Consider the following 27,799-nt stretch of genomic DNA (forward strand, 5'->3'; position numbering starts at 1 on the left):
GCGCTGGTTGTTGCTAATTCTTCCGTTTGTTTTATCTTTATAATGAACTCCAATGTCCAGTTTTGAGATGTATAATCCTTACATTTGTTTCTCTGTCCGTCTGCCGCTTCCTTATCATGAGTTCCCATGTCTTGTTTCGAGATATACAGTCCATGTCTGGGGATTGTCCTTGCCTCCCCAGTGCCTCCCCAATGCCTCCTTAATCACAACCAACACAACACCAGGCACCCAGTGCTCTTGCAAGGAAACACATTTACAAGCTTTGAATCTGGTCTTTATTAGGCACAAGTGGAATCAACTCTGTAATGGTGAACAGCCACAAAAATATTTTTGCACTTATTTTGTTCAGAGCAGCGTTCCTCCGCTGTGCTTACACGGCCCCCCCCCGCGCCTCAGGGCTGCCCGCCTCAGCCCCCAGCAGCGCCCGCCCTGCGCGATCGCCTGACCCGAGCGCGCCGCCACCCGCCCCGCCCGGGGCCCTTTTCTTTTTATTTCGTTTATTTCCAACCAGCAGCGGCCCTCTCCCGCCTCTCCCTCCCTCCCCAGACAGGAGGAACGGTGCGAAGCGCGCCACCGGAGACAGGCAGCGCGGCGGACAGCCACGGCCGGGGCGCAGCCTTGCAACGGCCGCGGGCGCCAAAATTGAAGCGTCGGTTGGTGGCGGTTGGTGCTGTCTGTGAGGAGCGGGGCCGGGCGGGCTGCTGGGGTCTGTTTCCAGTTATTTCTTCGCCTGAGATATTAATAATTAGCCTTTATTTTCCTTGGTCCGAGGTCCGAAGTAGGCTTCGGGGTAAAAAATTCCCTTTGTTTCCTTTCCCACAGCCGTGTTCTCCTCCCGTTTCCGTTGGCGTTCAGCTGTGCCTGACACAAAACGCGATTTTTTATTTTTTATTTTTTTAATTTATTATATATTTTTCCCCTCAAAACAGGTATTTACAACCAAGAGTCGTTTCTCCGTATCCCTGGGAGGAGTACGCGGCCCGGTCGCTTGGGAAGATGCACATCAAGTCGATCATACTTGACGGGTTCAAGTCCTACGCGCAGAGGACGGAGATCGACGGCTTCGACCCGCTGTTCAACGCCATCACCGGCCTGAACGGCAGCGGCAAGTCGAACATCTTGGACTCCATCTGCTTCGTGCTGGGCATCACCAACCTGACGCAGGTAAGGAGGATTGAACAGGCCTCTCTTCCGTCAGCAGCATTTTGTTACCGCCTTTTGAGTGGTCTCTGGCGGAAGACACGAAGTGGTGCCTCTGTCCGAAAAGATACCACTTCGGAGGCAGCAGCCTGAGGCTGACTAAAGGCAAAACTTGCTTATTTGCATTAAACCTCTGCACTTCTCGATCAGATTGCCAAAATTTGACCAGCTGTTTCATCAGAAGAAGCAAAAAGCCGTTTTCTCACAGTGGTTGCCATTTAAAAGAAAATACGTATGTTTGTATTAAACGCATATTATGTAAACATTGTGTGTGCTGAGATCAAACTGAGTCTTTGTTCTCATGTGATGTTGTTTTCCCCACTGTAATTCTACGCCAATTGAATAGACCTCTAAGGAACACTTTCTGTTTCACTTTCTTCTGAACTGCATAGGGAATAAATATTTTTAAAATACAGACACTAGTGATGAACTAGTCATCTAGCTTTTTATTCTTCTAAACAGACATCCTGTTTTTGTCAGGAATCTCATGCAGAAACAGCTAGGTAACTCACTATAATGTGAATGCTCTGCCTGTGGTTTTACACGTTCTGAAATTCTTCACATTTAAACACTTTGAAGTTCATTCAAATTTTTTTAAAAATTATTCCATGTGTTTAGGTGCGAGCTGCCAACTTGCAGGATCTTGTTTATAAAAATGGACAAGCAGGAGTTAGTAAAGCAACTGTGTCCATTATCTTTGACAATACTGACAAGAAACGGAGCCCACTGGGATTTGAAAGCTGTGATGAGATCACCATCACCAGGCAGGTGAGTTCTTAATGTATGTATTTGTGTAGAAATCTGCATACATTTTTACCATACTCAATAGAGTGATTCTTAAAGGGGGGAAAAAACTTAAATTTTAAACTTCTTGACTTTTTGTAAGTGAGGCAATGTTTCCACAGTGTGATCAGTAACAGACTGTAGAAGTGGAACCAGTGTACTAGATTAAAATTTTAAATTACTTGGGAAATAAATTTAGCATAATTAAATACAGTGTATCAATAATGTTTTCTATATAATTAAATGTAGTATATCAATAATGTTTTCTACAGAGTTGCACAGAAACGTAATAGCAGTGGTATTATGCTCCTAAAACAAGTTCTGATTTTCTATTTTATGTCTTTCTTCTTAATTTCTGACCTGTGTGTTGAATTTTGTCTCCAAGAGCACAGGAGCCTTTATAAGAAAACCTGCAGAGTTTGGAAGTTGTCTTGTAAACCCAGAACAAAAATGTTGCCCTCTGTGACTGATTATTTTATGTTAGCACTAAAAAGACATCTGAAATACCGATCAGATCTGTTTTGATGTTTCATATGTGTATGCAAGGCTATATAATATGGGACTTACTCAGATTTTTGATCCCTTTAAGTAATTAGCTTGTATTCCCACAATCAAGCTGCTTCTAAATGATATGAAGTTTCTTCTGCTCCTCTTTCTTGCCCAGGTTGTCATTGGAGGTAAAAATAAGTATCTCATCAATGGCTTGAATGCTACCAACACTCGTGTACAGGACCTCTTCTGTTCTGTTGGACTCAATGTCAATAACCCTCACTTTCTCATCATGCAGGTATTGTGTGCAAAAAAATCCAAAAATCTAAAATCCAAAAAGTATAGAAGTGTCATTAAATTTGTGGCAGGACAGGTAGTGGAAGAACACTTAATTTCTTAATTAACGAAAAGCAGCTTAATCAAGTCAAATATTTATTATGTAGCTAAGGTTTCCAGCAGAAACATAACTTTCAGCTCTTACTCTTTCTTCTCATATGCCTTATTGTAGGGTTTTTGTAAAAACATATACCAATTTTGTTTCCCTTTTTATATCTTTATCAGATAAGTTTTTCTCTTAGTATTGCATTTAAAAAAACGCTTTTTTTCCTGTTTGGTAAATTCTATGTTAATCAATATTTTGTATGAAGTTGATATACCAGTTGAGACAAGTCGATCAAGTGAAAAGACCCTTACAAATTTTAATACAAGGACTAAATAAATCTTTGAAATATTTGGATGGAATAATAAAATATAATAGGCTTTACTGTTTCAAATTGTTATAAATGAAGATACAACTCAATCTGAATTTAGTAACATTTATAAAAGGCAAGTAAACAGCGCCGGGTGCACAGGGAGTCTACACTCTACCAACACACACACACAAACATCGAACTTTCTAAATATACAGAACATTGCTTTAACATACAAAACCCACGGATAACATACTAACATACTAAACCTACACAGATGCACAATCAGAAAAAGTATCGATTGAAACATAAATATGGCAAAGCTTTAAAAGGCAAGTGTTTACCAAACAATCCTTGAAGGCTATTGCTAATAATGTCCATGACTGGGGGAGCATAGCTGGAGTTGGTAATCCTGGTCGAAGTGCTCCCACATCTTCCATGACTTCATTAATTTTTCTTGGATCATATAACAATCTCCATTTTCCATTCCTTTCTTGATTACACACACTGGAGAATTCCAGGGCTAGTCGTGGGAACAATATGTTTCGCTTTAAGTTGTTCAGCAACTGGGCCTTTGGGCCTTATGTGTCCCCTTCAAAGGGAAACATTTCCATCTCCTTTTCAGGGCCTGTAGGGCCTGGGTCAAAAGGCACATCCAGATCAGCAGGGGGCGTAACAGCAAAGGCCTGCGATGGCTGTAGCAGCAGAGGGGCTGATGGTGTAGCAGGAATGCCGGTGAACGAACCAGCAGTTCCCTCACTATCTGGCAATCCACACGTTTCTGATTTGTGGCTCCACATGGCTCTTTAGGGCCTCAGAGACTGCTCGCCAGGTGCCGAGCAATCCCAGTGCAACCTTGTCGTTTTTCGTAGCAGAGTCCCACACCCTGACCTCAATTTGGTCCCATGTTTCAGGATCATAAACTGTCCGATTGTTAATAAAGGGAATAAGCTGTAAGGTTACTAGGACAGTCTTTGTTCCTAGGACGTATGATTCCCCATAATGCGCAACTGCTGACCAGCGAGGGTCTGCTTCTCTCAGCTTGAGTTTCTTTCCAGCTCCGGTGTGCCTATTTCCAGCGACTTTCTGTACAAGCTTCTCTGAGCGGTTTGCTGACTTTGGCTGAACCTATTTTCATGAGGCGATCAATGTGCCTGTTCCCGTCCTGGTCCTTGTTCTGCTAGCCTGTCCCTATTCATTTATTTTTTCTACTGATTTATTGATGACGTAACTTCATTGTATCATGTTTTCTTTCTTTTTTTTTTTTTTTTCTTGAGGACAGGCTCCCTTCTTATACCCTTCACCCCACAGCAGTCCTTTTCAAACAACTTGTCATTGGTCAAACAACTTTGCACAGCAGCCAGCAACCCCCCAGCAATTTCCATGCCTTAAGAGCGGGAGAACAAGCAACCTGAGACTGGCATGGCATGGGGTGGCTCCTGAATCACCCTTCTTTATTCCCTCTAAACTCTTTACATTCCCGATGGCCTCATTGTTAAGATGTTATCACCAACCACAGGGCTTTTGAACCCCATGGCCACACTCCCCCATCTCCTCCTTCTTTATTAACATCAACCATCTTCTTGACATGAATTATTATTCCACGTATCACAAAATAGCATTGTCCCAATTTCCTGTTTACTTATTTATTTATTTATTTTTAAAAAGTCAGTATCGCACCCATTCTGCTCCCCCTTGTCAGATACAAGCTAAGTGACCAAACAGCCAACCTACAATTAAGAAGTGGTTTAAGATTTGCAAAGTGATTGTATAAAACTAGATTATCCTTACAGGGAAAAAAAAAAAAGTGTTTAAGCTTGCAGTATAGCATATAAAATTTATGTGTGACTTTTAATTTTATTTTTTAGTATAGCATGGTAAATCGTCATCATTTTTGATTTATCTTTCTATAACCAGGGACGAATTACCAAAGTCCTAAATATGAAGCCACCAGAGGTAAGAAAACTGTGGGATTTTTTTTTCTGGAATTTTACTGGTTTATTTTGAATGACAGGAATCAGTATTTTGGGTGGAAAATAACAACAACAAAAAGTAGGGATATATGATGTTCAACTCAGTTCTGAATTGTTTGACGTTATACAAAGAAGTAACGTTAGAATTTTGATGTTTTATTTTAGATTTTGTCAATGGTTGAAGAAGCAGCTGGTACTAGGATGTATGAATGCAAGAAAATGGCTGTCCAGAAAACCATAGAGAAGAAGGAAGCCAAACTGAAAGAAATTCAAACGGTACTATATGTTGGAAAGTGTACTTTCTTTTAGTTGTTCTAGATACTGAGTAACTAGTGCAGCGCGTTTTTTTTTTTTTAACTTGTACAATATTTCACTTCTGTGTGTGGAACTAGCCATTAACACTCAGAGTTTTAAAAATCCGAATACAGATGTTCTGGTTTGTGTTTCAGGTCTTAAATGAAGAGATCACTCCAAGTTTAGAGAAACTGAAAGAGGTAAGTAATAATTAGAAGAGTGGCAGAGGCCTTAAAGTACTGAATACTTCCAGCAGCTCTGAACTAGTGTGTGGTAGCTAAGACTTAACATGTTTTCAGGCTTTGTAGAATCTTTTAGGAGATATAAAATTTATCTTCTGTCCAAATGCAGACAATGTTACGTGCAGTACTTGCAAGAAATCCTGAAGAGAAATGTAAGGAGAAAGAACTAAACAAGAGAAGTAATAAAAATAGCAGTTAAATTTCTATTTTAGTTCTTAAAAATCCTGTGTCAAGTGGAGTTCCTGCTATGGAATCAGCTACAAGTGTACTTTTATCTAGGATTTTCTTAAGCAGGTTTGCAATGTACAATAGAATGTACAATATCCTTGTACAATGTACAATGTACAATATCCTTCCTCTTATCAACATATATCAGTAATGTTAGAAATACTTAGAAGTTTTCTATAGCAGTCCTACTTAATAATATTTTTCCACTAAATTTTAGTGTTTTTTCTTCTAATTGGTATCTTTTCTTTTCAGCAACGAATGTTCTATCTAGAGTACCAAAACATAGTGCGAGAAATAGAGCATTTCAGCCGCCTCTGCATAGCCTATCAGTTTGTTCTGGCTGAAGAGACAAAAGTACACACTGCTGATACATTAAAGGAAGCACAGACAAAGATAGGAAAGATTCAAGAATCATTGGCTGAGAATGAGAAGAAGGCAAAGGAACTTCAGAAAGAAATAGCAGAGTTGGAAGAGGAAAGGAACAAGGTGAGATGTACTTGTCTGAAAGTATTAATAGAAGGAATTATATGAGCAGGAAATTACTTTTCTAGATAATATACCCTTTGATTTTTATCTTCCTGTGGCACTTTGTTTAGCTCATACACTGCTCATTATCGTTCACAGCCACTGTCTAAATGATGTCCATTTAAGATTTTCATGTCTGAAAGGCTTTATTACCAATTGCTGTAAATTAGTAACTGAAAAAGATAAGGTTTTCCGCTTGTTTCCATTGTGCATTCAATGGTAAACTTTGCCAGGATTTTTTTTTTCACTTTTTGTTAGCATCTCAAAAGAAACACATTTCAAACAGGAAACACGTTCAAGTCACTAGTGACCTCAGTTATGGGGGCAGCAAAATTGGTTAGATCCAGGATAGAGCCCACAGGGTGTTTGGATGCCGAAATGCAGCTTTTGTACAGGGGCAGTATCCCATCATAACTAGTGTTGAGCTCTAGTGGCTTCAAATCATTTTGTATTTCTGAGGGAATACAGGATGTAGCCTGTTTGCATTGGAGTCTGTCTGCTTCATTCATCATCTATGCATGCATATCTGTGAACAGGTGAAATATTACAGATACTGTATCATTACATTACATTTCTGTTGTTTCTGATTGTAGGAAATTGGTGATGCGTTCCAGTCACTTGAAGCTACTCTTTCAGAACTTCAAAGACTTGATGCTAAAGCAAGAAGTGCTCTTGATCTCTTGAAGGAGAATTTAAAAAATGAAGAGAGTAAGCACAAAGAACTGGTAAAATGCATGCAGGAGGTAAGACCTTTATACATAATTTTCTTCTTAAGCGCTAGAGTAGTTCAGATTGAGGGGACAGCACTATTTTCTTACTTCTCCAAAGCTGATTGGCAAGAATATCACCAGGAAGGCAGAAACAAGTAAGGGCATTATTTAATTTACATGGCACAGGTAGTAGGCTCCTATTAAAAACAGATGTGATGATGAAGAAAGTGAAGCTCTCTATTGTTGGCAACTTTCTTTTAATCTCAGGAGGGTATTCCAATTCTTTCAAAAAATGTTCTCCACTCTGGAGGCCTGGTATTCTTAAAATTAAAGGAAAAAAAAATGTTTAATATTCTTGACATCTAATTCTATTTTCATGAAAGAGGAACACTCAAAGAATAAATACTTTAGGGATGGCTATTTTTTTTTTTTTTTTGCTAGTTCTTGTGCAGTTGTCATCTGTTCCTGTCTTTCATCTTTCTGTAGATTTTCAGTGCACTCACAGGGCAACTACACATTTGAAATATGCAAAGACGGATTGCAAAACCAGAAAACCTGACAAAAGGTTACAGAAATTTAGTTGGTGAAAGTACTTGTAGCTATGCATCTGAACAACATGTAAATGTGTATTTGAAGTTAATTGGACTTAGGTTCTCTGTTCCTTTTTTTGTTTGTTTGTTTCTTTTTGTTTGCTAAAGGATTCTAAAGCATTCATGTCAAAGCAGAAAGAATTAAAGAAGATACAGGAAGAACTAAATGCTTTACAGGAAGAAAATAAAAAAGACACAGATGCTTTAGCTGCAGCCCAACAGAATTTCAATGCTGTGCATGCTGGCATGTCTAAGAACGGTGATGGTGAAGAAGCTACTCTTGCAGACCAGATGATGACCTGCAAAAATGAAATTAGCAAAGCTGTAACAGAGGCTAAACAGGTAAGAGTCAAAGCTCTGCTAACACACTCTTGGAACATCTATGAAAAAGATTTGTAGAATATCTGTGCAAGATATTTTGTAGGTAGGCGTAAGCATTAAGGTAACTTTGATTTAAACAGGTTATTTAGAAAGTAATAATCTTGTGCTGATTTAGGGAAAAGCTACAACATGGCCATGAGGAAGTACAGAAACTGGCATTTGAGACATAAATCAGGACTCAGATGACTAATAGTATTGAATAGGAAGAAATTAAGACAGCTACCTATGACATATGCTTACACTGTAGGAATTAAATTATTTCTATATTATAACTAGTAGAATCAAAATAAATGACTGTGAGTGGATAGTTCAGAAACAACTCCTCAGTTTTCACCTTAGTTACATTGTGAGCCAGCAACACAGCTGAAACAGATGCCACATCTTTTGTCTTAAGATAGCAAACTTCTGCTGTTGTGGTTCTTATGATGGATATAAATTTTCTGAGTTAAACGTGCACCTTCCTTGTCTCATTTAAGGAAAAATTATTTCAGAAAAAAATAATAAGGGTGTCTTTCCGCCACATAATTTTACCTTTTTTCTTCCCTTTCTTGAACATTCTTCATGTGCTAATTTATATTACTGTATCCAAATACTTGGAATAGAATTCCAAGTTGGAAGGAACCTTGAGAGATCATATAGTCCAACTACCCTGACCACTTCAGGGCTACCAAAAGTTAAAGCATGTTACTGAGGACAATGTCCCAGTGCCCCTGTGGTGGTTTTACTCAGCTCCAGAGGCTGAGAACCTGTGTCCCTCTCCCAATTTGTCAATTACCGTTTCTCTAGAGAGGGATCCCAGCTGCTTGGCTTCATTGCCTTCTAATTGTTGGCTATTGGCCCTGGCATCGAAGCAGCCAGGTGAGGATGTGTTCACCTAGCTGTCGACCGTAATCCTTTCGTATTTCTCACAATTCACTCAGGGATAAGGATTGAGTGGTTTCTGATTCCTTTATGATTTTCATCTCTTCTTCCTGCTGTTTTTGTGATGGCTCTGCTTTAGAGGTGCCTGCCTTTTCCCCTTCTCCCTCCTTAGAGGCTTCTTCCCTTACTAAACGAGCTGACTTCTGTTTCCATTGTTTTGACTTGACGATGGGGGCGACTGATACCATAGTTGGTTAGATCCTCTGGGTCAGCCACAGCATGTGTTACCTGGTCATCAGACTCGGAGACTTCTTCCCACTCTTCAAGCTGCTGGATGATGTTAAACAGTGTTTGATAGGAGTAAGCCAGGACACAGCACAATGCTGCAAGCTGTTGTTCTCTGGCATTATGAGGGTCAGGACATACGACTCTCAAACATTCTGTCAGGTTTTTAGGATTTAGCACTTGCTCAGGGGTGAAGTTCAAAACTATTGGAGGAGACACCCATGACAGGTACCTGCCTATATCCTCCCACACACCTTGCCACTCGCCACAAGACTGTTTCGAGACAGATTCCCGGGTAAGCTTTCTAAACAATCGACTAACCTTAGAGAGAAGAGGAAACCCGTTATTCAGAATTTGAAATAGCAATACATGGGTTACACAAAGATATTCAAAATACTTCCAAACTGTTGTAATTAGCCCACTGTGAAAGAAGGAGGAGGTACCATTCCTGACATTATTCATAAACTGACATCCAGATGAGGAAAGGAAGGCAGTGTAGTTCTGAATATTCTCTAAAAGTTAGTTTCCATAAGATCCAAATGATAACAGTGCAGAGCCTGAATTAAACTCAAGGCCAGTGCTTGGCAGTGCAGCGAATTCAAAAAAATAACGAGCACAGATTATATCCGATCCGAGGATGGTGCTACAGAGGAGAAAGGAGAACATGGCACGGATAGCATGACATATGATCAAACAAGCCACTAATAACAGGACACTGAACATGGTGACTAGCAAATAAGTGTGTTAGTTGTAAGCGTTTTAATCAATTCTGTTCTTATCTTAACCCTTTGAGCCCCACGTTGGGCACCAAAAAGGACTGTGGTGGTTTTACCGTGCTAGGCAGCTAAACACCACAACCGCGCTCTCACTCCCTCTCCTTAGATGAGGAGGGGAAGAAGTAAAGTAAAGAACAACTCATGGGTTGAGATAGGGATAATTTAATTAAATGGAAAAAATAATTATTATCATTATTATTTTTATTATTAAGGAAAGATTATTATTAACTAAACAATTTAAAGGGAAAAAAAAGGAAAGGGGGAAAGGAAAAAAAGAAAAACAAACGAAACAAATGAAGGCTATGTGGAAGTTCAGAGGAAAGAAATTACTCTCTACTTCCCAGAAATGAGCGATGCTCATCCTTGAAGCAGGGCCTCAGTGCACGTAGCCAGTGTTCGGGAGGAGGACCGAAGTTTTCTCAACGAGAGCCCACCCCTCCCCCCTTCTTCCTGCTTCCACCTTTTATTGCTGAGTATGACATCATATGGTATGGAATATCCCTTTGGTTGGTTTAGGTCAGCTGCCCTGGTGATGTTTCTCTTCTCACTTTTTTGCCCACCCCCTAGGAGGGTTGGAGAGAGGCCCAGTGCCATGCCAGCACTGGTCAGCAGCAGACACAACACTGGTGTGATAACACTGCTGTTCCAGCTACAAGTGCAGAGCACTAGGGCTGCTGCAGGGAAAGGTAACATCCCAGCCAGACCCAGTACAGCCTCTTAAACACTGACAGGCCTGGGGCACCAACCACCTCTAGGAAAGCCTGTTCCAGTGTCTGACCACCCTCATGGTAAAAAAAATATTCTGCTAATATCTCATCAGAACCTCCCCTGGTGCAGCTTTGTGCTGGTCCTATGCATACTGTCATCAGTTAGCAAGGAGAAAAGACCGAGACCTACCCTCCTAAGAAAGCTGCAGTTGCACTGTGGCCAAGAGAGCCACTGTGGCCTAACATCACCTGTCCCACAAGGCACTCACAATGGAGCTAGGAGGGCACCTTTCCTCTTTGGTTCACTCTGTAGTTGTGACAGGAAGTTATCTTCAATATGTTTTAGGAATTGCTGAGGCTTGCTTGTCATGTCAGTATGCTATTTCCAGTTTATGTTAGGGAAGTTGAAATTGCCCATAAGGACAAGGACCTCCATCTCGCCTGCCCTGCCTGTCCCTCCTGAACAGCCAGTTGCCCTCCACCCCCACCACTCCAGTTGTGGGCCTTTCTAATGTTTTCTATAAGTCTCACTAATGCCCATGGTATCACAGCTCTGGGAGAGGACTGAAGCTTCAAGTTTGTCCTGTTTGTTCCTCACACTGCATGCATTGCTATTTGGGCATTCCAGGTGTCCTCCTGAGCCCACAGAGCTCTGTGGAGCAGCACAGATTCTCACATTATCCCTGCCACCCTCAAGACAGTGCCACACCATCCCTTGGCATAACGTCAGTGTTCCTAATGGTATCTCTCTCCCCAGCTGATAATGCTTTAAAGAGGTCTTTTCCAACCTAGAGGATTCTGTGAATTTAAGCGATGTTGTTGGCTGGGGAGGCTGACAGGGCAGCTGGTGAGCAGAGCAGGCAGGCCGAGCAGGCCACCTGCTGACTTGAGTGCATTCCCCTTCCTGCATGAACTGCGACATAGACTTTTTTGTCCCTGTTTGCAGTCCTACTCGTCCCTGGTGCTCCCCAGGAATGGGTTTATATATGTATTCATGCTGTTTTAAACTGGCCATGGGGTTGGCTAGCAGCACTAACTCTTGCCTTGCCGTCTCATGACACCGGTTGCCTGCTGGCCAATGTCTTCATACACATGGCTTAAGAGGGTCACAGCCCAAAAACCCACTCTGATACATGATTTGTGCTTTTATTTACAAATCACCAGTACCCTTAATTTTAAAGGCCGGGGCTGCTATTTGCCATTGTTACAAACAGTGGGATTTTTTTAAGGAAATCAAGGGAGGACTGAGATAGTACTAATGTCCTAAATGCATAATCAAAGATTCTCCTTAGAGATCTGTTGGTTCCATACTTTCTTATTCCTTATAGGCCCAAATGAAGTTAAAATATACACAGCAGGAATTAAAGACAAAACAAGCGGAAGTTAAAAAGATGGATGGGAGCTACAAAAAAGACCAAGAAGCCTTTGAAGCTGTCAAAAAAGCAAAAGAAAATCTAGAGAATCAAATGGAAAAACTAAGATATGAAGGTTTGTATAGACTTCTGGTGAATTATTTGGGGGGAATCTGGGAAGACATATAGAAGGAACAGAAAAAAATAGGTATACTGCTTTCATGTGCAACACAACTTGTCTGGTCAAAGCTCAACAGCTCTTGCCTTTCACAGAAAGTAGTTTGAATTAACTTAATTTGATATACTGTAAGACAACACTTTTAAAGCTTGAGCTTTAAGCTTGAATTTAGAAGGAAAAAAATGACCCATCTCCCTGTTTCTTTCCATTTTTTTCCTACATAAAATTTGTCTTATTGTTTCTTATTCCAGATAACAATTGTCATGAAAGATATGCAAAAGTATAAATTGATATTGCTGAATCAATTTCAATTCATGTTCACAGAAGGACATGAGACTTTTTGCTCTTTGCATGTTTAATCTCGTTAAAGTGCTAATTTGTTTAAGATGGAAATTCTATTCTCTACTTATATAAATACCTATATAAGCAGTGCAGCATACTGATTTTTAAGCTACTTGATTTCTGTGCTCTGAATGTGTCTTGTGTTCAACTCTTCAGATGCAAAACAAGGAGACCTTTTAGAAAAAAAGAAGCAACTGACTCAAGACATCGCTCAGCTGAGACAGTTATATGACAGCTTAGTAGCAAAGTTTCCTCACCTACATTTTGAATACAAGTAAGATCTCAGTGTTATCCTGAAACACATTTAAAAGTGGGTTTTGGTGCATTTTACGTATGGTCTTAAGAGAATTATCAATTCCTTAACTGTTGTCTTTCTTTTACTGGCAGTGAATTATGATTATCTTATCTGATGCAAATGGAGGGATGAGTAAAGTCAGGAGATGTTAGCTGAATTAATGAGCAGCAGGGGAAGGGATGCAGTCATCCTTAAAATACAGGCTTATCAAAATCATTTAAATGTAAAAGTTTAGTGACATGGTGTTTGTAAGCCGGAAGTCAAGGTTCATAGCTGAAAGTACAGTATCCAACAGTCTGTACAATTAATTACCATTAATTTTTAGAGTTCCCTTTGAGGACTGTGAATAAACTTGCTCTGTGGAAGTCAATGTTGTGTCTGTCTCCACCAATCAAATATAATTATCCCCACATTTATTTGCTTATGTAAAAATCACTCAGAACATATTCCTATAGCTGTGCTAATAATAACAGGACCCAGAGTAAAATCTACAAATCATACCAAAATCAGGAAGGACATTCTTCTTTTGCCTTTGTAACTGACTTGTTGGGAAGTCTCTTGCTGTAAAGTAGTTAGTTTAACCTATTGCTGCTTATTTTCCATGATTTTTCATTCTTACTAAACAGTGCAAACTATGGTGTAAGAAATAGCTTTTAATATATTTTTTAAAGATATGGGGGAGAAAACAGAACATGTGGCTATCATAACTGTTTGTTTGTTTTTAAGACATCCAGAAAAGAATTGGGATTCAAGCCTTGTGAAGGGCCTTGTTGTAACTCTTTTCACCCTGAAAGATGCAGCCACAGCAAAAGCCCTAGAAGTGGTGGGTGGAGGAAAACTCTATCACATTGTTGTGGATACAGAGGTATGTGTATTACTTTAATACAAAGCTCTGAATACTGAGATTAGGTCATGGGATTCAAGGTTAGCAAGCATGGGCATAATGACTGTATGCTTAAGAGGTGGTTTGGACCCGTGTACATGTTCAGATTAATTCAAAAGGGTAATGCATAGTTACTGTCAACAATGTAATCCAAATGCAATGCCATACTATCTTAATTTTCAAATCACTTAGATATTTAGGTATGTTCTGACATGTAACTCTTCTCATTCATTCTAGGCTACTGGCCAGAAGCTTTTAGAAAAGGGTCAGCTAAAGCATCGATACACCATCATTCCACTAAACAAAATTTCAGCCAAGTGTATTGCACAAGAAATTGTTAATCTGGCCAAAAGCTTGGTATGTAAATAAATAAACTTGTGTGCTGCCTTTTTTTTTTTTTAATTTATTGCTAAAAATATAAGCTTTGTAATAGCCATACTAAAAAGAATTTCTACAGGGTTTGAGGGTATCTTTCTTTTTTTTCCTTTTGTATAGGTTGAGCTATGCAGTGTTTAAACTGGTTTTAATTGTCTTTTAATTGAAATTATGTTTTAAAATGTAATGATATTTTGGAAAGTATTTTTATCAAAAGAAGACAAATGGAATTTGAAAATTCTTATATCTTAAGGCATGCTAATTACGTTTCATTTATTTCTAGGTCAAACATTCTGATGATGTGCATTTAGCCATTTCTTTAATTGGGTATGATTGTGAACTACAGAAGGCAATGGAATATGTCTTTGGAACAACGCTGGTCTGTAAAGGCTTGGATAATGCTAAGAAAGTGACTTTTGACAGAAGGATATTGAAAAGAAGTGTTACGCTTGAAGGAGATGTATTTGATCCCCAGGGCACCCTTAGTGGAGGCAATTACTGTTTTTTCCATATAATATTGTATTCTTATTGATTTCTTTATTGCTCTGCATAAGTTTTTGCAAAAATGAATAGAGATGTTTTTTGTTTTAGGCTCCTGCTGGTAATAATGCTTTTTGAGCAAAGATTTGGCGGTCATACACTTAAGTAAAAGTATTAAACTAGGAAGAAAATGGCAAACTATTTGTGTAACTTGCTTTTTATTTTAAATACTATGTATTATAAATCTTTTTTTTAGCTATTGAAATCTCTTGGAATAAAGTTAAAGAAATGCTATGAATTCAAGCATTTTTTGAGGTAATTCATAATTAATTTGACGTGATTTCATAAATGACATTTAAAGTTGCTTGATTTCACAAAATTCGTTTGCAGTCTCTCCCTGTTGAGAGCTGTTGTAATTTCAGCCCACCTGTTTTTCTGTTCGTAACGAGAACAAAGCATAACCCAGCATAATAGTCACCATATAGAATTCACCACTTGCCAGGGCTGAATCTAATTCCAATTAGATTAACTTTGTGTTTTCTTCACCGAATAGGTGCAGGTACACAAACTGTACCAATATTGTCAAAAGTTCAAGAAAAGAGAGAAGCTGAAGTCAGTCTCAAAGAAAAGACGTCTGAACTTGCCGTTATAGAGAAAGAGCTGGCGAGCTTACATAATGTTTCTGAAAAGTAAGGTTTGCCCTATAAAATGGTCTGTTATTTGTCTTATGTGGCTATGAATAAATCTTAAAAAAAAAAAAAAAAAAAAAAAAAAAAAAAGTTTTTTGGAGGGGATAGGGCCTGTTGCGAATTTAATATGCAGAAAAGAATGATTCCCACCCCCTTTCCCTGCATAATTTAATTTGTAACTATAGCAGTCAAAAGGCAAATGTAGTTTTGGAGAACTCTTTCAGGAAAACATTATTTGGTGTAATGCAGAAGAAAAAGAAAACATAATAATTTGGCATACAATAATATTTATTTGAGATCACCTGCAGTTTTCAGGAGTTGTCATGAAATGCACTCAAGAATGGTTTCAGTCGTATTTTGTAACACACATCCAGAATTTCAGTTTGTGATAGTTCTTAGTGTTCTCCAAAGGAAGTACAGAGGTACTAAAGGGAAATGATTCTTTGAGTTATACTGCTATAAGGATTTAAGTTAAATAATTTTAACTATATTTGAATTTTGCGCTACTTAATTACTGGAGATGTTTTTAAAAGATGGAATATAAAAATACATGTTTAGTCAGTTCTATAAAAATTCCATAAGAAAGTAGTGTTATGCAATATGCTATCTTCCTGCTCGATTTATTTTTCAGGTTGTTTTAAGTCGTAACAGGTTCTGGAAATATGACCAAAATAAGGAATGAGTTTTGCATTTAGATACTTTTTTTTTCTTTGCTGATTCTATGTAGCACCTGTCATACAACTGGCTGGAAAGACATGAGCTCTGAATTGTTTACAAACTCCATGTGTTGCATTTGTTTTTAATGTACCTTACCAGGGCTACACAATAATGAATGACATGTATAATAATTTACCTACAAACTTCAAAATTACTTAAAAAGATATTTATACTTACATGTTTATTTATCTTTATAAAGATATACTGGTCTTCTGTAAATGTAATTTTATTTGTATTATAGTCATTGTACCTCTCATTGGAATGGGAAGTACAGTATTTATTTCAACTTCAAAGCTGAAGTGCTGGGTACCCCTCCTTTTAGCAGCATATCATGTCTTTCTTCAAAGGTACCAGCAACTGAAGCAGGAGTGGGAGATGAAGTCTGAAGAAGCAGAGCTACTGAAAATGAAGCTTCAGCAAAATGCTTATCACAAGCAAGAGGAAGAGCTGCTTGCTCTGAAAAAAACCATTGGTGAGACAAATATGTTTTTAATCTTGTAACTGAAAACTAATTGCAGAGAATGAGATGGTTTGGCTGCTTAAGTAGCAGAATCTTTGCTTAAGGGAAAAAAAACAGCTTTGAAAATTAGCTTTATACTTTTGGAGTATACAGAGATACAGAATCACAGCTGACAAGCATAGGTGGGATTGGGACAAGGTTTCTTCAGATAAGCTTTGTTGTAAAGCTTACATCCTTATTAGGGGTTTTATATTATTTAAAATAGAAAGAAAAATGACTTTACAGAGACATTTTTAATGGATTTGATTCCATAGCTGAGTAATTTTGTGGCTGTTTTTTCCAAACCCTCTGTTTTCATACACATTTAAGGTTAGCAAAATAAACAGTTTGAATGACAGGAAAGTAGTGGAAAGAAGTACTGTTGATATTTCTAAGGAAAAATGTAAAAGGAATCAAGTAAAGACAAAAATGGACAGAAATGATAACGTGGACATAGTACACTATGGATGAGGTAACTTGTTGAGTAGCTGTTTAATAACTTGCTTTTACAACAGATTTGGCATAGATTTGCCCCTGTTTTCTTTAACAAATGGTTTTCTGTTTAGTGTCTTAAAGGAATCACTGAAATAGCTGACTTCAGTAACTAGCAAATGTACGACTTTTTTTTCTAGTAGAGGCAAAGATAAACTTATTTCTATTGGAGGCTAGGGTTTAAGCTTAACGATAAGAACACTGTTCAGTCTTAGTGCTACATTTCTTGATTCAGCGGAGTGTGAAGAGACATTAAGGAAAACTGAAGAGAGTCAAAAGAAAGCAGAAGAACAATACAAGGTATTGGAGAATAAAATGAAAAATGCAGAAGCAGAACGTGAAAAAGAACTAAAGAATGTCCAGCAGAAGTTAGATGACAGCAAGAAGAAGGCTGATGATTCAAGCAAAAAAACAAAAGAAAAGCAGCAGGTAAAACTTACTTTTGTTATCATAAAATCGTTTATGGTGAAAGAGTTGTTGGCAGCCCAAAGGTTGTTGGTAATTTTTCTCACTATCAGAAGAGGTTCCAGTACTCAGAAACTTTGATTCTCCTAAAATTTTAATCCTGCCAGCTTCAAAACTTTGTAGTCACTAACATGTAGAAATTGCTGATGCTTCTTTTGCAACATTGTTCCCTTGCTGAAGAGCAATTGTTCTATTATCTTCTACCTCATTTAATACATCAAACTGAATGTTAATTCCTTCCACTTAAGTAGACCTTAATACATCTGAAAACATCTGTCTAGGAAGTTGATGCATTACTTCTGGAACTTGAAGAGCTAAAACGTGAAGAGGCCAACTTTAAGCAACAAATTGAGGCTGCAGAGAAAACAATCAAATCCTACCAGGAGAAAGTTACCGCGACGGAAGCTGAGGCATCCAAGTCCAAGGTAAAAGTGAATACCGAATCTCATTATCAGTTTTCAAGTTACTGGAGATATGATCCCCTAAAGCTTAAATTGTATGGTGTATTTTTTTGTTGTTTGGATTTTCTTGCTCATTTATGTTTAATAAAGTCATTTATGTTTAGCCTACGTAGTTTTTTTTTTGGCTCTATTGCCATGTGTTAATTTTTTCCTCTACTTTGCTGTGTCCTTCTTTTCTAACAACTGTTTAACATCTCCTTTTGTAAGAAGTTAATAAATAGCTGTCTGAATTTCTTTTCAGGAATCTGTAGAGAAAGCCCAGAAGGAGCTGGCCAAGCAGAAAGAAGTCATTGAAGTACAGAATAAAAAGATTGAAGCCAAATCTGCAGAGGCGGTAAAATACAGAGAACAAACTAATGAATTGCAGCTTAATGTTAAAACGTTAGAGCACAACATGAGCAAGTATCAACAAGAGGCTGCTGATGCCACTACCAAGGTAAGGTATTTCAGAACCATACTTTTCCTTGCATCTAGTGACCAAGAGTGGTTATTTTCCTTGCCACATGAAAAGGAAATAGCCTTTCTTCATGACGAGCGTTGTCGTATTTGCAGCTCTTAATGTGAAAAGTTTTGTCTCAAGGAGGAGAAGAAACTAAAAATTGTAGCATAGCTTACCAGTATGGATTCATAGAAACTAGATCACAGAGAAGGTGGCCAATGAAAAGACTATTCTGATCTTAGGAACAAATTGTGTAACCAGTTAAAGAAATTGATCCAAATACTCAGTGACTATGGCTTAGTCCAGATACAGAAAATAAAACATGTTCCAAGTGACATATGAAAAGCATGTATGAAAGCACCTCAAAAATCTTGGTTTGCCTTAGAAATCACATGAGGCATGGTAAAGCTATCCTATGTTGTGTTGGGTAGAATAATCGATGTTTTGGAGTAATTTTAGGATGGTGGTGGTTTTTCTTGTTTGTTTGTTTTGGTTTTGTTTTAATTCAGAATTAAAAAAAAAAAAAAAAAAAAGCCTCCACATGGTATCTTGTCTACAGGTAAACAAAATGTTGAAGGAGTATGAGTGGATAGCTTCCGAGAAACATCTTTTTGGTCAGCCAAACACATACTATGACTTTAAAGCCAACAATCCTAAAGATGTAAGTCAGAAGGTGCAGAGACTTCAGGCAAAAAAACAGCAGCTGGAGAAGAACGTGAACATGTCATATATGAACATGCTTTCTGATGCAGAAGAAAAGGTAAGCATTCTGTGTATTAACCTTTAAAGATTGGGCAGGTGGGTATATATATTTATATACATTTTTATATATTTATATATAAATATTTATATTTTTAATAATATATATTTATATTTATTTATATGAAGCTTTATATTTTCATATACTATATTTCTGAATACACCAAAAATAAAGCTAGGTTTCATGAGTTAGCAGGGAACCTTAGTTAGATCTTTGATACACACTATATTTTTTAACTATTTGATAGTGCACCAGTAAGCCAGGTCATGGATTATCTTGATTCAGAATAGTCAAAAGAATAATTCCTCCACAACAGTCCATTCTAAGTTGCCATTAGGCAAGCTTGGGTGATATCTCTTACAGCATCTGAGAAATCCATACTTCATCAAAGTCTGCAGATCAAAAACCTGCTCATCTTAAAGAAGATAGCTTAAAGATGTTCCAGAGTTGTCTTAAATTCACCTGTATCTTGAGGTTATTACAGTTTTGTCTCAAAACCATCCATTGACTCACTCACTGAACTTCTAATACTGTTTCTTGATTAGAATAGGTCTGTTTTTCCTATCTGCATACTTTGCCTAGAAAGGCAAATGAATCATGATTAACTTGAAAACAAGGTGCAAATTTTTGACTAACATTGGTTTTCCCCTTTGCTGACTGTTGGAAATTCAAATGCTTTAATTTGTAAATAATATCCTAAAACGTAAGTCCCACATACAGCTAAATAAATGCTTTGGATTTCAATCTTGTGGATAATTGCCGTTTCACAGTTACAGTTTTACTTTTTTTTGTGTGTGTGCTCAAATTCATTTTATGCTAAAGTTCATTGAGATCAATCTTCTCTTCTCGTTGCATAAGTACAATGACTTGATGAAGAAAAAAAGAATTGTAGAGAATGATAAGAAAAAAATTATTGCTACTATTGAAGAGCTTGACCAGAAGAAAAATGAAGCTTTACACATTGCTTGGCAAAAGGTATGTGACTTGAAAAGCAGTTTTCACATTTTAGCACGTATTTTTTCTTCAGAATCAGATTCATCTTAGATTACTCTTGCGTGTTTCCTTGAAAAAAATCTTTCCAGAACTAATCTCCGTTGCCTAGTATTTAACTTACAAAGCAGCCACTTCCATTTCTCCTGCTTCATCTCACTTTTGAGGATAAAATAGGAATTCTCTGAAAATTGTGGAGATACACTCAAAACTGCAAACTATTTACCATTCTCTTTTGGTGCTCACAAAAATAAAATGAAAGTTAAGCTACTTGCATCCTGAAGTCATTGCCTTTTACATAGACTGTATCTCTGAAATCTCTGAAATGGTTTGGGTTGGAAGGGACCTTAAAAATCATCCAGCTCCAACCCCCCTGCCATGGGCAGGGACCCCTCCCACCAGACCAGGTTGTTCAGAGCCCCATCCAGCCTGGCCTTGAGCACCTCCAGGGATGGGGCACCCACAGTTTAAAACCATTTCCCTGTGTCTTGTCACTACATTCTCTGATAAAGAGTCCCTCTCCAGCTTTCTTGTAGTACCCCTTTAGGTACTGAAAGGAATCACTCTTTAGGTGTTTGACCAGAATTAAAATAATTCTGGCTCTGTGGAACAGCCCCATACAAACTGGTGCTGTGGACTCTGACTGGAAGGTAGAAACAGTTCATTTAGGTTTCTGCTGTGTAAGTACTCTGCTTTCTTGCTAGTCCTCTCATGTTATGAACTATTAAAAAAAAAAATAGTGTAAATTTTTCCTTTTCCCTTAGTACCTGTAAAACTATTGACACTTTTTTTTTTTTTTTTCTGTGCCTGGAGAATTTGTACTTCTTGGCCTTTCAGAAAATTGGTTATACCTACTCAAATAACTTCATATGCTCACAAATTAACTATTGGCTTTAATTATTACTGCCCATGCTCAAGATACCACTGTTCTTTTTTGTTGCAAAATCTTGTTTGACAAAAGGATGTGAATTTTATGTTTAAAAGCATCATGGGTAGTGGAACAAGTGTTTTCTCAGATGCTTTCCTTGCCCTGAGAGCTTTTTATTCTAGGCTTACAGTTGCATCCTACTCAATATGTGGACGTTTTTTAAGTAGTCCTGGAGGAAGTAGAGTGGTGAGGATGCCCACGTGTGCCTCTTATGAGATGCTTACACTTCTAATAGTCTTTTAATCAGGATTTTAATTGACCCTTGATAAATCTGGTGTAAAAAAAAAAAAAAAAGAAAAAGAAAAAAAGTAAATCTGAGGCAGGGCATAACCATTTTCCTGGCTGACAGCACAAAAGTCCTCCAGTATATTTATTTGATCTTTATAAAATGCTCGGTCTAAGGTGTCCTACATACCTTCCTAGGTCTTGCTTCATTTTAAGTATAGCAGAAATAAAAGATGCTGTACTAACATTTTTTCACCATATCTTCTAAACTTAAGACATGAGAATTCACTGCTAAGTTTTTGTAGCAGCTTGTGCTTTTGATTCAAAGGTTGTTCATACATCTTTCATGGTCTTCTAGGTGAACAAAGACTTTGATTCAATTTTCTCAATGCTTCTACCAGGAGCCAAAGCAATGTTAGCAGTCCATAAAACTGGAAAAGTCTTCAATGGTATGGAGTTCAAAGTTGCCTTAGGAAATACGTGGAAGGAAAACTTGGTAGAACTTAGTGGAGGCCAAAGGTTAGTAAATTTTGTGGGTGTTTCGAAATTTGTTTTATTCCATTGTAGTTGCATATATAGTTGATATGTCTAGCCAATTAGAGTTTAGAACTAACATAAGAAATTAATCTTTTTCCTGGTCAAGTCAAGGGCTCTGTCTTTTTCCATCCTGGCTTCATACTCAAAATACTTTTAATTCAATTTAGTTCAAGAAGGAACCTGACTTAGAACAATGCAGTGCTTGGCATGTAATAGCAACATTTTACTCCATGGAGAAGTGGACAAAACGACAAAAATGAAAATGAGTAATGGAAAAACTGCAGTAACTGGGTAATAGTGAGGTACAGTTGACACTAAGTACTCCAGTCTTCGAGTTGTAACCTCAAAAATCAGCATAGACATGTTCTGCCCTGGATTCAAAGCGGTGTCATGGTGACCAAGTTTTCTTCTCCAGTGATCTGCTGGTGTGTAGGGCATGTGCTTCTTTGCAACTTCTGAGGAAAAACTGACCTAGTTAAAAAACAGAAACAGAATTTAGGGAGAGGTGGAATAGAGGCACAAGACTTCTTGAAGGGTAGAGAAAAAGCCAGAGCTTTTCAAGAACTGCAAGTTGAAAAACAGCATTGCAAAACTCAGAATTGAGAATAGGTGAAGCAACAGCATGATCTTAAAAAGAAGGGACCCACAAAAATCATCAAGCCTAACTGCCTTACCACTTCATGCTAACCAAAACAAAAGTCTGTTATTGAGGGCACTGTCCAACTGCCTCTTCAACACTGCCAGTCTTGGGGCATATACCACCTCTTTTGGAAGCTTGCTACAGCATCTGAGCACCCACAGGGTTGTTGTGGTTTAACCCTGGGCAGCTGATGAGCACCACACAGCATTTCACTCATTCTCCTCAGCTGGGATAGGGGAGAAAATCAGAAAGGTAAAAGCAGGAGAGCTTACTAAGTGAGACAAAGGCAGGTCAATGGGTAAAGCATCATATGAGCCTTGGTGAAGAAAATGTCAATGCCAGACATGTCAAAGGGCAATAAAAATGGTTTTTATAATTACAACAGTGAAAAAAGGAAGACTAGGGAAAATGTGGGCCCTCTCCTCCAGGAAACAGTAGTCCTGGTTACCTGGGTTATGGAGACAGGTACTCAAAGACTGTTTTTGCCTCAGTCCACCAGCAAGTGCTCTAGCTACACTGCCTAAGTCGCAGAAGGAAAAGGCAGAGACTGGGAGAGTGAAGAACTGCTGGCTGTAGAAGATCAGGTCTGAGCCATCTGAGGAACATGACCATGCACAGATCCATGGGACCCGATGAGATAGGTGATAAGCCACTACCCGTCATATCTGAGAAGCTGTGCCAGTCCAGTGACATTCCCACTGACTGGCAGAGGGGAAACATAACATGTTTAAAAAGGGAGAAAAGGAAGACCCAGGGAACTTCAGGCCAGTCAGTCTCACCTCTGTGCCTGGCAGGATCACGGAGCAGATCCTCCTGGAACCTGGCAGGTGGAAAATAAAGAGGTGACTGGGGACAACCAGCACGGCCTCACTAAGGGCAGATAGGGCGAATCTGGTGGCATTCCACGCTGGGGTTACAGCATTGGTGGGTAGCGGAAGAGCAGCTGATGGCATCTGCCTGGTCTGTGCAAAACACTTGTCACTGTCCCCCCTGATATCCTTGCCTCTGAATTGGAGAGACATGGATGTGGTGGACAGAGCACTCGGTAGTAAGGAATTGTTGGAATTGTTGCGATCCAAGCACTGTGGTCAGGGGCTCCGTGTCCAGATGGAGATCAGTGCTCAGTGGTGTTCCTCTGGGGTCGGTACTGGCACCAGAGCTGTTTAACATCTTTGTCTGTGACACGGAGACTGGGATCAAGGGCAGCTGCAGTAAGTTTGCTGATGACAGCGAGCCGTGTAGTGTGGCCAGCACACAGGAGGGAAGGGCTGCCCTCCAGAGGGACCTGGGCAGGCCTGAGGTGGGGCTGTGCGAACCTCGTGGAGTTCAACAAGGCCATGTGGAAGGTTCTGCAGCTGGGCCAGGGCAATCCCGAGCACAGATATACTAAATGGCCTTTAAGGTGTCTTCCAACTCAACTCACCTGCACACTTAGCATGCATTCAAGTCCTCATCCGGCTGATCTACGGGAACATTGAAGAGAGCTGGCCGCAGACTGGAGCTCTGGGGAAACCCAGCTGTGAACCCTTTACAGAACCCTTTACAGAACCCTTTGAAAAGGCTGTAGCAGCTGCTAACTCCTCCAGCACTGCAGGGTGAATCCCATCAAGCCCCGCGGATGTGGGGACATCGAGCTGATACAGCTGTGCCCTTCGGATTTTGGGGACCGCAGATGGAAAGTCGCTGCTTGCCCAGTCGCAATCCTCACAGTCAGGGGGCCAGGCAGGCATTGTGGCAGAAACTGTTACTGTCTCCAGAACTGAAAGCATGAATCTGCTTCTGAGAGAGCATTTCATTACTCCCAAACAATGCCTTCAATAAGTGAAAGTCGTCTCTCCAATGGACATAAAACATTTCTTTCTTGTTCTCTGTATTAGATCCCTGGTGGCCTTGTCCTTCATCTTAGCCATGCTTCTTTTCAAACCTGCCCCAATTTACATCTTGGATGAAGTGGATGCAGCACTTGATCTCTCTCATACCCAGAATATTGGACAGATGCTCAGTGCTCATTTCCGTCACTCTCAGGTATGACCGTGAAACTAGTTCATTCACTTTCTTATTTTCAGAAGCAGTCTGCTCCTACAAATTCTCAACTGTTTTTAATTTTTTATTCCAGTGTTTTTTTAATCACAAAGTCATTTTAGCTGGACGTGACCCTTACGATGTGGCAACTGAAACTTCTAAGCGTTACCTCTTCTAAGCATTACCTTGTAACATAAGCAATGGTTGCAGTGGCTAAAAAAAGCAGGCAGTAATAGGGAGGAGTATCTGCGATATGATCAGTTTGAGGCATGACCCGTGTTTTTTTTTTGTTTTGTTTTGTTTTTTTGCTAGAGTTTTTTAACCTGAACTTAAAAGTATTTCATTTTTATCCCTGTTAAAATAAGTCAGGCACTGGAAAGACTCTTTGGATCACTGTGGCCTACACTTGTAAAAATTACCTGTAGAATTGAAGAAATCCCTCAGACTGAGAAGTGGTATCTCTGTTTGGTGGTGGATACAACCTTTCTAAATTAGATAAAGAGGGGAGTATTTGTTACCAGTACTGTAAAATAATTTGAGTTATATCTTTAGCTTACAAAGGATCCTGCATTTTTACATGGCAACATTTTCCTGATAGTCACTGACACCACGGGCTGAAGAGACCAAGCACTGGGACTGACCACAGCCACAGCTCGTAGCTACAGTGTCTGACCTGTGGGTGTTTGTTAACCAGCCTTGCACGTTCTGCTGGGCTTCAGCTATATCTAGATTTACTTTCTTAAGAATTAGTACTAAGACATTATCCAAGTAAAGTAAAATATATATTTTTGGATGCATTTTCTAATCTTTTTTTTTTAACTCTTTATTTGGATAGGAGTATTTATTTTAAGCTTTCTGTTTTGTTTTAGTTTATTGTGGTGTCCTTGAAGGATGGAATGTTTAACAACGCCAATGTCCTCTACAAGACCAAGTTTATTGATGGTGCATCCACAGTTGCAAGATACAGCCAGCAGCAGAACAAAAATAATGTATCTAAAAACAAAGCCAATAGGACTTAGAAAAAACAGAAGGTGATGGAGGAAACTGAGTGACACATCAGCTGCAGTAATGGCTGCTCAGGCGTTGTGTGTCCCTGGTCTGCAGAAAGACCTAAAACAACTGCTTTCAACTTGCTAATTTCAACATTTTTGGCCTTGATTCTTTTAAAAATGTATATTTTTAGCTTATAAGAATTTTAATTCACAGGACAACCACTGCCTGCATTCTTAGCTAAGCTGCTTCTAATTCTTCTGCTATCCCATTGACAATTCTAGTCCTCACTCTTCAAGCATGTACAAATAAATGCATGTATGTAGGAGCTTGCTTTGTGAGCTGAGGAATGTTATAAGTTAGACCACACAATTTTCTGGTCTATTGAAATTCTTTTATTAACCAACTAAGCAGACACAAGCAAAACAGCGCTGGGCGGCTGGGGAGTCTCCGCTCCGCAACAGCACGCAACTTCCCTTTCCAGGGTTGCTGTTTTATAGCAGTCAAGTTCCAGCTTATCGGGACTTGTTGAACTGGCTGAAGCTGCGCAGTCTATTGTTGAGAGGGGGGTCGTTGTTCCTCTGCTGGTGATCACGCGTTGTGCTCCTGTTCAGGTGGGGGTAGTGAAGCGGTAAACAGGATGTCTGGTTTCACTCAAGGGTGTTTAACCAATACCCCCTCCTGCTAGCTGCTTGCTTAATCCTCCCCTTTACCAAGGCCATTAAATTGTACAACCTTATCTCCTCAGCAGATTCTCCAAATTCCTCAAAGACAATGAACAAACCCCCACTAATTTATCACAATCCCTCCTTTTTCTTTTTCTAACATATTTTGTTCATTGAATTTTTGCAATATTTGCTTGCTGAGCATCAAAGTTTCTGCGTCGTCCTCCTCCTGCTCAAGACATTCATACTTAGCACGCACAAGCATAAGATGAGCAGCTTCTAATCGACTTTTTACAATTGCAATTACCCTATTGAAAAGACATGGCCCAAAAGTCAATGCTATTATTATTAGTAATAAAGGTCCCGCTATAGTTGACAATAGTGTGATAAGCCAAGGTGAATAGTTAAACCAGGATTCATACCAATTCTGACGAGCCTCATTTTCCCTTTTGTGTTTTTCTAATCCTTCCTGCAATTTAGTCATTGTATCTCTCACCACCCCAGTATGATCTGCATATACATATTCTTCACGTAGGGCTGCACACAGTCCTCCTTGTTGTAAGAAAATCAAATCCAACCCTCTACAGTTTTGGAGTACCACTTCGGATAATGACCTAACCAATTTTTCCAGAACTGTTATTGATTGCTCTATACGGGCCAGATCCTCGTCTATGGCAATGCATAGAGAAGTAAATTCCTGGCTTTGTTTTATCAGGGAATCAATTCCAGTTCCGGCACCTGCAGCCCCAAGGGCCATTAAAGTGGCTAAGGTGACGGCCGTAATAGGCTCCCTCTTTACCAGATGGTATTCAGCCACTGTGTGACGGGTATACATATACTCTTCAGCGTGGTATAGAATCCTTGGTATAATGACCACCTGTACACAGAAGTCATGAGATGTGTTAAACAATTTTAAAGGTAGGAAAGGAGTGACTCCCAACGATGAACATACCCACCTAGTGTTATTTGCAGGAATTAACCATTTGTGTGTTTGGTCCATTTTTTTCAGTGGCATGGCACAGATCATTTTTATCTCTTGGAACTGTGCCAATACATCTACCTTTTCCTGTAACTTGAGTCAAAGTTATACCAATTTCCTGACCCCAACTGCACTTGGAAGGATTTGACTCACTTGAATATTCAGACCTCCCCATATCTCCTATAGCTTCATGATATGGGGGCTTAACACTTACACATAGCCAGCACCCTTCAGTTATCTCAGGATTAGTTTGATTTAGTACCTGGAAACTCACATTTATAACTTTCTACTCTCGGGTACAACCCCCTTCTTTTTTCACAATGCTTGGAAGCAGTGTGGGAAAGGATAACTCTGTCGACTTATTAGAAAACACTGTAGTAGGTTGGGCAGTCCCAGGTATCTTTACAGTCTGGACAACCAAACCTTCCCCTATTAACTCTTTATTAGGCCCGACTACCTTGGAAGTCTCGGGTTTTTCCTTCTTTATTAGTATGAGTCCTCCCCTATCTGTTCTGTGTTCGTAAAATCTGACATTTTTCCTAGTACCTAGCTAGTATCGTCCGAGTTTGTTATATTTATATATAGAACCTTGCAAATTTCTTTATTTCCGTGGAAGGTTCCTGTATACCCTATACCATGCCCTTGCCACCTGTAACGGGGATC

The 27,799-nt window shown here is 39.2% G+C and overlaps 1 protein-coding gene across 6 annotated transcripts; it reads left to right on the forward strand.

Moving 5' to 3' along the window:
- The first annotated feature begins 438 nt into the window (after window positions 1–438).
- On the forward strand, window positions 439–25,820 carry SMC2 (structural maintenance of chromosomes 2). 6 transcript variants are annotated; one of them, XM_038170013.2, is made up of 25 exons: window positions 439–653; window positions 930–1,164; window positions 1,819–1,968; window positions 2,648–2,770; window positions 5,079–5,117; window positions 5,300–5,410; window positions 5,584–5,628; window positions 6,151–6,384; window positions 7,017–7,166; window positions 7,832–8,065; window positions 12,062–12,221; window positions 12,762–12,879; window positions 13,627–13,765; window positions 14,021–14,140; window positions 14,442–14,649; window positions 15,192–15,327; window positions 16,392–16,516; window positions 17,271–17,464; window positions 17,782–17,925; window positions 18,203–18,397; window positions 18,960–19,160; window positions 20,019–20,135; window positions 21,662–21,822; window positions 24,358–24,505; window positions 25,372–25,820. In XM_038170013.2, the coding sequence occupies exons 2-25, from the start codon at window positions 997–999 to the stop codon at window positions 25,519–25,521; spliced, it is 3,570 nt and encodes a 1,189-aa protein (XP_038025941.1). In that variant the 5' UTR covers window positions 439–653; window positions 930–996; the 3' UTR covers window positions 25,522–25,820. The 6 variants fall into 6 exon arrangements, with proteins under 6 accessions (XP_038025941.1, XP_071887664.1, XP_038025939.1 ...); XM_038170011.2 differs by having other exon boundaries at window positions 535–706; XM_038170012.2 differs by having other exon boundaries at window positions 636–790.
- Window positions 25,821–27,799: the final 1,979 nt, after the last annotated feature.

Source organism: Anas platyrhynchos, chromosome Z (genome assembly GCF_047663525.1).
Source record: "Anas platyrhynchos isolate ZD024472 breed Pekin duck chromosome Z, IASCAAS_PekinDuck_T2T, whole genome shotgun sequence".
Classification (NCBI taxonomy): Eukaryota; Metazoa; Chordata; class Aves; order Anseriformes; family Anatidae; genus Anas; species Anas platyrhynchos.

Excerpts from the sequence above, each read along its gene's own strand:
- SMC2 (XM_038170013.2), top strand. The coding sequence starts at position 997 with ATGCACATCAAGTCGATCATACTTGACGGGTTCAAGTCCTACGCGCAG. Across the intron at positions 5,629-6,150 it reads GTTTAGAGAAACTGAAAGAG|CAACGAATGTTCTATCTAGA; the intron begins GTAAGTAATAAT and ends TTTTCTTTTCAG. Across the intron at positions 24,506-25,371 it reads CTCATTTCCGTCACTCTCAG|TTTATTGTGGTGTCCTTGAA; the intron begins GTATGACCGTGA and ends GTTTTGTTTTAG.